The 12,743-nt window shown below is 31.8% G+C and overlaps 2 protein-coding genes across 2 annotated transcripts in view; one reads left to right on the forward strand and one right to left on the reverse strand.

Annotated features, from left to right (window-relative positions):
• The window catches only part of LOC108739507 (hillarin), a 42,586-nt gene extending 36,361 nt beyond the window's left edge, over positions 1-6,225 (forward strand). The window contains 8 exon segments of the mRNA XM_025977580.1: positions 2,720-2,975; positions 3,084-3,166; positions 3,402-3,545; positions 3,713-3,931; positions 4,089-4,297; positions 4,660-4,790; positions 4,909-5,166; positions 5,365-6,225. Of these exon segments, the coding sequence (XP_025833365.1) occupies positions 2,720-2,975; positions 3,084-3,166; positions 3,402-3,545; positions 3,713-3,931; positions 4,089-4,297; positions 4,660-4,790; positions 4,909-5,166; positions 5,365-5,661 (1,597 nt within the window). The 3' untranslated portion in view covers positions 5,662-6,225.
• Positions 6,226-6,424: 199 nt separating this feature from the next.
• LOC108738030 (dystrophin-related protein 2) lies at positions 6,425-9,440 on the reverse strand. Its single transcript, XM_025977579.1, has 12 exons — positions 8,982-9,440; positions 8,794-8,930; positions 8,531-8,738; positions 8,236-8,479; positions 8,049-8,160; positions 7,831-7,997; positions 7,606-7,721; positions 7,437-7,550; positions 7,267-7,381; positions 6,909-7,203; positions 6,617-6,739; positions 6,425-6,526 (listed from the first exon to the last, which is right to left on the reverse strand). Exons 1-12 carry the CDS (start codon positions 9,035-9,037, stop codon positions 6,426-6,428), a joined length of 1,788 nt encoding a protein of 595 aa, XP_025833364.1. The 5' UTR covers positions 9,038-9,440; the 3' UTR covers position 6,425.
• Positions 9,441-12,743: the final 3,303 nt, after the last annotated feature.

Genomic DNA, 12,743 nt, shown 5'->3' on the forward strand with positions numbered 1-12,743 from the left:
TCTGGCAAACCAATGTCCTTTCATGATCATGATTTTCACCCAGCTATGAATGAATTTAAAATTGTTGATTTGTCTTTGAAAAGAACTTATTTTGATAAGTTATATGTATACAAAATCCTAAATGGTTTCATAGACAGTCCGAGGATTTGTGAGTCATTTAGTAAAAGAGCTTTATCATATAGTCTTAGAAATGCTAGAAAATTTCTGAAACAGTGGATTCTAGTAACCTTATATTTAAGTCTTCTACATATCGATTGAAACGCCAGTGGAATTCTCTTCCGGAATCTATTAGGAATGAAGAGTCCATTGGTGTGTTCAAGATTAGATTACGATCATATTTGTTTAGTTTGTAGCTACTCGCAATATCAATCTAGTATAGTATATTTCTATTTTTGTTACCTACATTTTATAAAAGAGATATTTTTATACTCTTCTTATCGAAGTTGTTACCTATTTCTCTGACTAAATGTTAAACTTTATATGCTGATTGGCAGTGGATTTCTTGCCGAAAATTATAATTTTGCTGTAAAGAACCCTCGGGTTCGTTAAATAAAATAAAAAAAAAAATTGTTAAAATTAAAACTTTTACAAATCTTTCCAAATTTTTTTAGGACAATTTACCGCGATTCCATTTTCGATTTTATCGGTTTCTGACCATCTTAATAACAAATTTTACACAAATATTTCTTACGATCGGACAAAAACGCGAACATAATCATTTCGAAACACAACTGAAATCCAGTTGTGCTAAAGCAATTATCATTTTAAGAACCTAATAGATACCGAAGATACGTCAGGTTTGTACGCACATATGTGAACATACCTAGTAAGTAGATATTTGTGCGAGAAGAATTCGTAACTTTCTTTTATTCGTGTACATTTAACATCTGCTTTATTTAGAAAGTGTTTCTTTTTTTCATTTTAATCGGCCAGAAGAATAAAATTGTGAACGGCTTATTATGCGCACGGTGTTAAGGCGCGCCGAAGAGACGAGAGTGTCTAATAAAATTATTCTCACACGTCCTAATACCTATACGAGCGTCTTCTCTAACGTTTTATTAAAAAGCGAACGAGCACGAAGGGAAGTACCCAGCTGGTCTAATTAGTTCCTATGTAATTAATTATTATAATGAAAACAGGACGGGCAACCTACTTTTTGACTACCACTAATTATTTATTTATTTATTTATTTATTTACATGTCCATGAGACAGGTACTTTCTTATTAATTGCGCTTCCTAAGAATATTGTTCAGGCCCGAAGCAGCTGTTACGGCATAAAGTTAGATTACAATTAAATAAAATTAGTGAAGACTGACAAAATCAATTAACTGTGAGAATGTTGTTCTTTAAATTTGCAACAGACGCGGTAACACGGATCTATTATTTTGTTTAACAACTTTATTAAAGACAATTACAAAAATATTTAATGGGAGTTAGGGGGTGATAGGAAAAGTAATTGTTTTATACCACTAAGAGGCATTGAATTAGAATATACAATAACTGAGCAAAAGGGTTTTCAGTGATACCTCAGATAAAAGGGTAGATTTTTTATTTTTCCCAAAATTTGCCAAAAATTCAATTAAAATGTTGACCTAAAGTTTTCATCTAACTTTCTATCCCCCTCTAAACGTTACGTAACGCCCAAGTTACCAATTTTACCTAAAAATGTTACATGTGCTTCTCAAAATAAGGGAAAATCACTATTTTTTTTTTAATTTTAACAAAAACAATATTACGTAATACGTTACTTGCCCCGTTCTGTCCCTTGTAACACCGTAACGTTTTACAAGGCCCCCCTCTCCCCAAATTGCGCTGCGTACTACTTAAATGGCCTGCATGAAGACCTCAATTATTTGGTTTCAGGGATTTTTAAATATTGAGGGATGATCATAACTTTTTCTACAACTTTTTTCGACCCACACCTACTACAAAGTTTCATTCTTTTTTGAGTACAGGGGGTAGTCCCAAATATTGTTTCGATAAGATGCTTTTCGATTCCTTGGCTAGTTTTTCCTCAAGGGGGCGTCACAGTTGACTAACATAGAAAACTTTTTTCAATTTTAAAGCTATGAAACTCGATTCTGGGTAATTCGAGCATATTAGACTCTACAGGCATCGATTTCTCAATCAAAAAATCGATCAAGAATTAGTTATGACTTTGACGCCCCTCAAGTAGTACAGAATATTACATATACGTGTACATTTCACAGTTATTATCTAAAAATGCGAATAAGCATACAAATCTGTTTAATTCATATTTATTTATAAGTATTTGTTGCATAACGTACTCTAAGTATTAAAGCACACATAAAACTAAGTAATAACAGGAGTGTTTTTTCGCGTACAAGGAGGTAACCTCGTTGCAGAGCAATTTCATATAATAATATTACTTCTAGCCTTTGTACTTTGGTTCCCATGACATCACTCTCAAACAAATTATTTATAGATTAATCAGCCAGTCGCAAATTGAAAATTACATGAGAATTTTTTTTATTATTCTACCTAGTCGGCAATAAAAATGTTTTCTTAAAAAGGAAACAAATTCTCTTGAATAATAATTACGATGTGAGTATTGTTACTGAAACATTAAAAAATTGATTTTAGAAACTTAAATAAAATACAAAAGGTTTGACCTATAAATTAGGCAATTGATAGTAGCATAAGAAGGTGATAGTAATAATAACTAAGTTTGAACTACAAGCAATTGTCTTATTGTAGGGCGGCTACAGCAGCTTTGGTAGAGAAACAAAGTCATGAAATGTTAGAACTGATAAATGAAAAGAGAAGTCAATATATGCAGGCAGAATCCTTATACGCCGATGAGGTTGATAATGGGGGTATTGGTGGGGATTACGTAGATGAACTAGCCCCCTATCCCACCCAAGCACCACCACCCGCCCCCCCAGCTCTCAGTAAATTCCAGATATACAGCGATCCTGCGGAATTTTCACACGTCGACCAAATTGCAATTTCGGCAAGTATATATGCATATTATACTATACATGGTGTCCCAAGTAGAAAACATATCAAAAGGTTATTAATTAATGGTAGTCATAAAAATCAATTTTTTAATCCATTATAGGTGGCTCAAGAAGACCAAAAGTCTTTTACGGATTTGGTGAGGCAACTTGTAGGCCGTTGTGGATCGGATATAGAGAAGGCAAGGTAATAATAGTAACAATGGCTAAGTAGTAATAATGCTGGTAAATTTAAATATCACTTAATTGTTTCGTCTCCTTGAGAAGTAATACTTCTGAAGAAGCCTCAAGGAGGCGAAACAATTGTAAAGTTTTTATACATATATTTGTGCAAATTAATTTGAGTTTATTTATTAAGTGATCATGAATTTCCATGAAGAAAACGTAGATACCGTTAATAAAATTTAAATATTGCTTTCAAGGACAATCTTTCGGTGGATCACTGTAAAAAATCTAAACGCCATGACATTTGATGATAATCTAAGAGGAGACACACCCATGGGTTTATTGAGGGGTATTAAACATGGGACTGAAAGTTATCACGTCTTGTTCAAGAGACTTTGCAGGTAATAAACAAGAACAATTTATTATTTCTGTTTATTAGCGCAATAGAATACTAACTAATCGACTTTTACAGTCTACTCAAAGTTAGTTACATTATAATTTATTATAATTAACATGTCTTTTGTTATTTTATGCCATTCTCTTAAAAAAAAATGGGTTCATATTGTAGTTATGCTGGTCTTCACTGTGTAGTCATTAAGGGTTATTCAAAATCTGCCGGTTATCAGCCTGGTGTAAAGTTCGAAGATAATCGGTTTCGAAACTCATGGAACGCAGTCTATGTCGCGGGGGCATGGAGATTTGTGCAATGCAACTGGGGTGCTAGACATCTTGTAAACGCCAAAGAAGCACCCAAAGCTGGTAATAAAACTAAAGCGGATAGTTTAAGGTAAGAGTTCAATTATGTATTATTTTTTATCTGCTCAGGATAGGAAAAAGAGGAGGTGCAACAAAACCAACCAGTAGGAGTAGTAGTAGTAGTACTGACGATTTTACGATGATGATAAGTTAAACGTTAAATTATCGTACCATAATCTAAATTTCAGATATGAATACGACGATCATTATTTCTTAACCGATCCGAAGGAGTTCATTTATGAATTCTTCCCACTACAACCCGAATGGCAATTATTAAAACAACCGATAACTCTTCAAGAGTTTGAAGATTTACCATTTGTGAGGTCCCTATTTTTCCGATACGGTTTATACTTTTCTGATCCGAACACGAAAGCTGTTATGTTCACCGATTCAACAGGTATGCAAACGATTCTTTTTTTTTCAAAACTTCAAATTTTTGAAACGTTATAATGAGAGCTAAGGATCCTGAAAAATTTGGACTTATTTCTATCAAAAATGGCCTTTAAATAAAAAAACAGACAAATTTGTGCGTTGGATATTATAATGGTATTAATCCATAAACATATAGACACACAGACAAAGTAGGATATATATTTCAAACAATGATGCATCTTTACGGAAAAAATGCCCTCTATCCTTTTCATAGAAAACTGATTTTACAATTTCTTTTATTTATCTAGGCGTTTCCCAAAGCTATCCCATAAAATAAACTTTTTACAAATAAAATCTAACACCCTTACGATTTGTACTCTTATTCAGGTGCAGCAACTGTTCGAATAGCCATGCCAGGACACATGCAAGGAACGTTGATATTCCATTACAATCTCAAGTTTTACGATAGCGAAGGAGACACTTTCGAAGGCGTTTCTTTAAAAAGATTTGTTATGCAGGTATTGCATTACTTACTAATTAAATATAACATAATTAAAAAGTGTAATAGAGTCAAGTCGATGACCGTGGTGGTAGATCACATTAATTATTTATATTGTGTTTTCTTTTTATTTTCAGTCAGTGGCGGGTAACACGGTGTTATTCAGAGTGCACGCACCGTGTAGCGGTGCCTTTTTACTGGACATTTTCGCCAACGCTGTAACGCCAAAGGAATATCTAACGGGAGAACCGATGAAATTTAAGAGCGTTTGCAAATTCAAAATATGCTGTGAAGACTTACAAACGGTCATGGTTCCTTTGCCTGATTGTGCTTCTGGCGAATGGGGACCCACCAAAGCCACAAGACTTTTCGGACTAGTTCCAATTACCCATCAGGTAAAAATAACACGAAAATACTACACGTTAGACTGGTGTATAGGGTGCTGCAGAATTGCCTTTGGTGGAGTGCATTACGGTAACCTTTACAATACTGAACTGGGCCGCACGAGGCAGTTCTGCGTACTGCACAGCAAACAGCACCGCGTGTGTGACTGCATACAAGCATTCATTTTTTCCTTTTTTCATGATTTCTAGGACGCTCTAATTTTCGCGGGTCGAGAACTGGAAATCCAGTTCAGAATGTCGCGCCCTTTGACGGACTTTATGGCGACGTTACACAAAAACGGGGTGGAAGAGAAAAAATTATCAAAATTCGTGTCCCATCATGTTGTTGAGGACTCCGTTACGTTCACTATCACATTCCCTGAAGAGGGTCAATACGGTTTGGACATTTACACGCGAGAAATGGCAATGATACATGATGCAACAGGTGAAAAGCACCTCCTCACGCACTGTTGTAAATATTTAATCAATTCGTCTAAACGAAATTGATACGAACGATTATAAACTACGTTGGTGAAAGAACTACATATATTTAACGAGTCAATCAAAGACTGGCTATCATCAACAATTATTGCAAAAAGAGATTTTTTAATTATTTTATTATTTACGATAACCCCTGTACCTACACTTGGTTAAGCTTTAAAAATATACAGGGCGATTTTATGATTCATTACATTTCGCAAATTATGTTTATTGTACCTATCTTCCACTAAGATTCCAAATTTACATATTTTGCGAAAATAAATCGCTTTGTATTTATGAACATTAATTAAGAAAAGAAATATTTATACTTTTATAATTTCTTCACGTTGTTATTTGCTGAGGCTTGTTTATTGTACCATAACACCACATATTGTTAAAACTAGTTTTTAAGTATGTTGTATAATCATAATAATGGTGCTCATTCATAAAAATAACAAGGAGTTTTAGGGGTGTGATCTACGTTTTCAAAATCTTTGCTTTGGACAATCGAAATCAAAAACTTTTCATTAATTATCGTTAAATTAGTCGAGTGTGGAAAACTGGATCGCACGTCCTAATAAAAAAATATTTTGGGTAAAAAGATAAGGCGTACAATGTATTTTTTAATTATTTTATTATTTACGATAACCCCTGTACCTACACTTGGTTAAGCTTTAAAAATATACAGGGCGATTTTATGATTCATTACATTTCGCAAATTATGTTTATTGTACCTATCTTCCACTAAGATTCCAAATTTACATATTTTGCGAAAATAAATCGCTTTGTATTTANCTGCTACTTTCAACTCCGTTCCTTAAGGATGACAGCATGCTCTCTACTTCTGTTACTGCATATTGTAACTGGTCATTATCAGTTTTGTCTAAATCTTCTACAAAAATTAGTAACGAGAAGTTGGTTTATGAAAAATATTACCCTCATTCTATATGTCTTGCAAAAGAATAAAAAACTGTAAACTCACCATCTAGAATAAAATTATTTGCAAGAATTTGTTGCAACTTAACTAGGACATCATCTAAATCATTATTGGCCTCATTAGAATTATCGGTAACATGACTATTAGAATTCGAGGAAACCAGAGGATCTAATAATAAATAAGAAATCAAGATAATGTTACGAAGGATGCCTTATAAATTGTTTAAAAGAAAGTCAAAAATGCTTAATGAAGAATTATAAAACAACATTAAAGGAAAATAATTAGACCTTGATATGAAGTGGTCAGTACATTATCTAACTATTGTTGTCTCACATACCTTTAAACCAAGTACTTATATCCTTAACTGAATAATTTTCCAATGAATTACTACACTCGGTAGTACTGTTTCCTTTAGTTACGATTTCAAAATTGTTTTCTGGTGAATTTTCGTAGTCTCTTTTTGAATAGGTATCACACTCCAAACTTTGCGGAATCGGACTTAAAAATGCCAAATGATGATCTTTAGGAGGATAACGTACATTTGTTACCAAGGGTGTCGATTGTGATACACAAACATTGTTGTGAACTGGCGAATTATTTACTAACGACGGTTGAGTCGACTGTAAGTATTCCTAAAGACAAAGTATTCCTCAAATTTTTTGCAAGTTCTTATCAAATACGAAAAACAAAGATACCTGCAAAGTCTTAAGTTTCTGGATTTGCTGCGCTATGTGAGAACGATGCTCCTCCAAATACTTTTTTAATTCTTTATCTTTATGATTACTAACTACTAATATTTCTTTTAATTCCCTAAAACAACGACCAATAAGTACTTACAATATCTAAGCAAGTATTAAAAAAATACCTATTTTGTAATTCTAACTGCTTTATAATTAGTTGAAGTTGTGTTTGTGGAGACGACAAAGGACGGATCTTATCACAGCTAATGTTCCCAATTTCCAGCATGTTATTAGAAGTGCTAAAACATATTTCTCGCAAATTCTAAATGGATAACAACGATTACTAATTCTTACCGTAATAATTTCACATCTACTACGTCTGACCTAAAACTTGTTTGATCACTGGAAGAACATTTCAAAACACCTAACATTTTTTTGAAAACTGAATGCGAAAATTCCTTTCCTTTACCCTAAAACATTCTAAAGGTAATTCAATACATTTCTGTATTTCTATTTACAATAAATCGTTTATTCAATCTTTTGAATGCAGAATGAGAAATCGCTAAAAATTGGAAATACCTCAACACAATATTCTTTCATTGGATGGTTTGTTTTATGGGAACTGTTCGTTCTTGTTAGAAAAAAACAACGTTGACACTGGGTGTAGTTAACACACTTTGTACATTTATAACGTAAACCTATAATGGGGCATGCTTTACACACTGAGCATTTTGCATTGTGAACGACTGAAAATTACAGAATAATCATCAACAACATAATTAATTAACTAATTTTACCTCCTTCGGAAATTTTCAAACGGTATAACGTTATTAACCATGAGAAAAGTTGAGGACCACTCTCAAGCCAATTTATAAACGAAGGCTGATCAATTCCTATTAAACCTGGACACTGAAAGGGTAAAAGATACGAACATAAATAGATTCATTGTATACAAGTTTGCTTTACATGCTCCAATAAACTTACTTTACTGAAACAACTTTCCACCGAAGGATTTATTAAATAGTGACCATAACAGGAATCTTCATGAAGATAACACATAATATCTGTTATTTTAGTAAGTAACAATTGCAGTTTTAATCTAGTGACACAATAATTATGATCTGAACATTGTGTGAACAAGAAATTATAAAAATCGGAAACTTTACAGTTGCTTAGCAAAGCAAGAAGAAACTTGGTTGATGAAACTTGGATATTCCCTTCACGATTACTGCAAATGTACGAGCAATTAATGTATTAATGCTTTTATTTGGTAGTTTACCTGTCATATACGTTATACAGCAAATTAATCATTAAATTAGTTGCAAAATCAACATCAATATTTACGTGAGATTGCTTATTGGTGGCAAAATAAATGTCAGATAGAATTGCTTCTAAATCGTAAACTTCAAGGTTTAAGCAACCCTCTGTAGGTCCCAATTTATGCTTTTCAAACACTCCAATTACTGTCATCAGAGACACATCATCCACTTAAATGCAAAACATAAAGCATTTGTAAACTTGAATCAAATTTGGATAACTTACTGAAAAGAGACCCCTGAAGGACTCTAAATTTTGACGCAACTCTATAAACTCCATTATTTATGTAATTACAGTCGTCCAATCGTTGTTTAATATCAGCAAACTTTGGATGATCCAATTGTTTGGTATTAGTTTTTTCGCTAAAATTAATACTAAAAGCAACCAACAATGCAATTATAATCAATACCTACTTATAGTAAAATGGAAATCCATTTTCATTTTCCAGTTTTTTCCAAATTTCATTCATGTTTTTACTAAAAATTGGTAGTGGTACAAGTGCAGTTATAGCACATAACCTCTTAATTTCACTTCTTCAAAATACTGCACTATAATTAAATATTTATTGATATACACGTTAATTTCCTGTCAGAATGTGAAAACGAAGTCATTCAATATGTTCTTCATTCATGATTTTGGAGCGAAATATATAATAACTACCAATTCTTCATTTCTTATCAGTAAATATTAGCAACAGGTGGCTGACGTTCTTATTGCTTATAATTGTCCTATTTCAGTTAACAAATATTATCTTGCATTTTTCTAACGTATTATCGTCACAATCACACTAAACAAACCGATTAAAAACTTAAATTTTTAAACAAATTTTAGAAAACAACAACAATGGTTCATTCATACTTCATTAACGGAAAAAACTTTCATTCATTGTCTCAATGTTGCCAATTAGAACTGTTAAAAACTATACAGTTCTCAGTCTTTATTGTTAAGCATAAGACAAATTATTACTATAAAATTACATTAACCCATCAGTAAGGTAATAATACAATTAGGATCTAAAATGCAAATTCATTAAACAAAATAAGTGTGGTTTAAATTATAATAAACATTACAGTGGCAACATTGCTTTCATTCAAATTAGTGGTCGTGACCTACATTTTGAAAATAGTAGTTATACAACACATCGTACACCGTAGACTCATGAATGAATATTTGAATCTAAAATAATATAAAGGTTTTATTAGTATAAATTGAAGAAAATAAAATCATTAAAACCACTACAATAATTAAAATACGCGAACACAAAAATAAAACTTTTAAAAACACTTTACTATTTAATATGTAACGTTTTTAAAGCTTAAAAACTCAACTGAAAAACTTTGCAAATGACTTCAATAATTTCAAACTTTGTCGTACCTGTCATAAGCAGAGTATAGTAGTATTTCGCGAATCATAAGGAAGCGACATTAATAAGTACTTTCGTGTTACATATAACTATAAATTAATAGCTCGTTTGTAAATTAATTTGGTAAGGAAAGCTTGGTTTATAGGTATGTGGTACATGCAGTGTGTTTTCGCTTTGTTATTGTCAAGTATAGTATACAATTCGTCGTAGTGAAGACAGGATGTAGTGCATTATGTTTTACGGCCGCTTTTTTGTTTGCTCCACTAAACCAAACCGAAATGAAATCGAGTGGAAAATGCGATAATTAAGAAGGAAAAGAAAGTACATAATTTAACTACATGACAATAGTTTTCATACAGACCCTAATGCGGAAATAGAAATGCTTTTTAATCGCACAAAAACATAGCACAATACTCATACATTAATAAATCTTAATGATTTTCCGCAGATTTTTTTAATAAAGAAAAATAATTCAATTCGTATTTATTAATTAAATGGTAAATGCGAATGTTAACCGGTTAAAATACGAATTATGTAATATATTATTTATCGTAAACTAAGTCTTATCCATTTTTTCATGAAATTATACTTATTTTAGCGCGTTGAGAGTAAATTTTTAGAATTGCAACGGATGTTGCGCGCGTACTACTTAAGAAAATTCTACAATATGAAGTATGCAGTGTTATATATACTTTGAGCTAGGAAGAATCGACTAATTCCATTCGCTAGACCATTTTTTTCGTCGTCGCAATTGGTCTCAACGAAAATCTCTTTTCGTTTAACAGAATACAGCCTACGTCTACCTTGAAAGTCCATTGTACATATATTGGTAAAAGAATTTGAAAATTGATGAAAAGTTTTGATAAGTAGTATAAGTATAGACAAGAAAATATTCTTTCACTTTTAGTATTTTAGCAGAAATATTTCCCTTCTTACTTTTGTCTAAAGTTATTTCTTGGAATACTTCGCAAAACGATATTTAATTGAATTCCATCAATTTTTGTATATAACAATAATTATTATACCAATGACTGCACCTAACGATAATTTAAAACAACATCAGTGCGATAGCAAACGTTATTATTTTGTAATTTGTAAAAAAAAACCAATTACAAAATATTACCATTATTTACCAATTAATTTGTATTCACTTGAAGAAACATACATATAGTAATACCGAGTTATTTTTTTGACATACATTTATTTGAATTGCATAAAAGAATATTTAAAACAATGTAATGAATTGAATTACAAATTTCAAACTTGTTGTACAATGGATTTAGTCATAAAAATTGAAACTGTAATGTAAAAAGTATGTCATTGATTTCGAAATGTTTGGCAGATGGACAGGACAAAACTAAAACACGGTAGTACAGGGTGTTTTAGTAAATGTTCTAAAAAAGCATTCAATGGTCGATTTTGTTCGTACACGATAGTTAAAGTAATATCTAAAGAATAAGTTAATTTGGTTTCTTTATATCTTTACAATTGTTCGTAAAATTTTTGGAAAATATTGACTTTTAAGATCTCAAAGTTCAACATGGATCACACGACTTTACGTGACTATNTATTTGCACATATATTTTGAACAAATCTTTTATCATTATCATATACTTATCCGTAAGCCACAATGTCAATATGGTAACATCAAACACACTGCACAGGTATATAAGTTTCAATGAATTGCTTTATTTTACAAAATCACAACTAAACAACATTAACCACGTCTATTACCAATAGATAATAGGGTCAATCTACAGTATTGGGATTGAAACGGCCCCATCAAAAATCTTTCACAAAATCAATTAATTGATTGTTCTGCATCTTCAAAATAACTATTAATCTCGTGTTTTATTTAACCAGTATATTTAAATTGCGCTAACTAAATAACTACAAACTAATAAACGATTGAAAAGTAAAAAATGTATACTCCCCTGGCATGCTCCATTGCTTAATTCTAATAAACTTGTAACTATATAATTTTTGATTTAAATCCTATAATGATATTCTCTCAATAATTACGTAACTAAATACAGGATAAAACATAATTTTATGAAATAAAAGTAAAAAAGATATTGTCAATGTAACAATAAGTTTTGAGTCCCACTAAAGTAGTGTCACCCTTATCTGGCGAACTTTAGTTAAAATTATCGAGTAAAAATCCGCAAACGAAAATGTTTGACCTTGACTGGCGCGTATTGTATAACGTGAACATAGCAACAAGCCAATTACAATGTAGATTTACAAAATGGCGTCACGTCAGTAGCCATTACTATGCCATACAGCGTGTTTGTGCCAGTCGTTGCAGTATTTACCCTGGCAAGTGTACATTTTTACATTTTATTTTTAAGTAAATTTTCGTTCATAGAAAATAATAATAATTGTGAGCCAGTGCAGCTTATTGCATAGAAATATAGAAGCACACACTTGTTTAGCTGTATTTTGAGGTTACTGGCGATTTTGTCACTATTCTAGCGTCACTCCTCTGGCGTTTTGTATGCCAGGGGAAATACATTAAGGCGAGGGGAATGACTAAATTGTAACTTATCATTATTTCCTATTTTAACATCTACTTTTATTTGTTCTGAAAGTCTGAAAAGATGTGAAGCTGAAAAATTACGTTATCAGAGAAGAAAAAATGATCCAGTAAAGCCCAGTTAAAAGAAAAAGAAAAACTGGAATATCAAAGAAAAAGGAAATTGAACAAATAAAAAGTATTAAAGATATGACTTAAAGGCAATTACGAACTATGAAGTGCAAAATAATGTTGCACAAACCGCTAAAAAACGATCAGAAAGTCAACAGAAATTAC

This window comes from Agrilus planipennis, unplaced genomic scaffold (genome assembly GCF_000699045.2).
Source record: "Agrilus planipennis isolate EAB-ADULT unplaced genomic scaffold, Apla_2.0 scaffold25, whole genome shotgun sequence".
NCBI classification, from domain to species: domain Eukaryota; kingdom Metazoa; phylum Arthropoda; class Insecta; order Coleoptera; family Buprestidae; genus Agrilus; species Agrilus planipennis.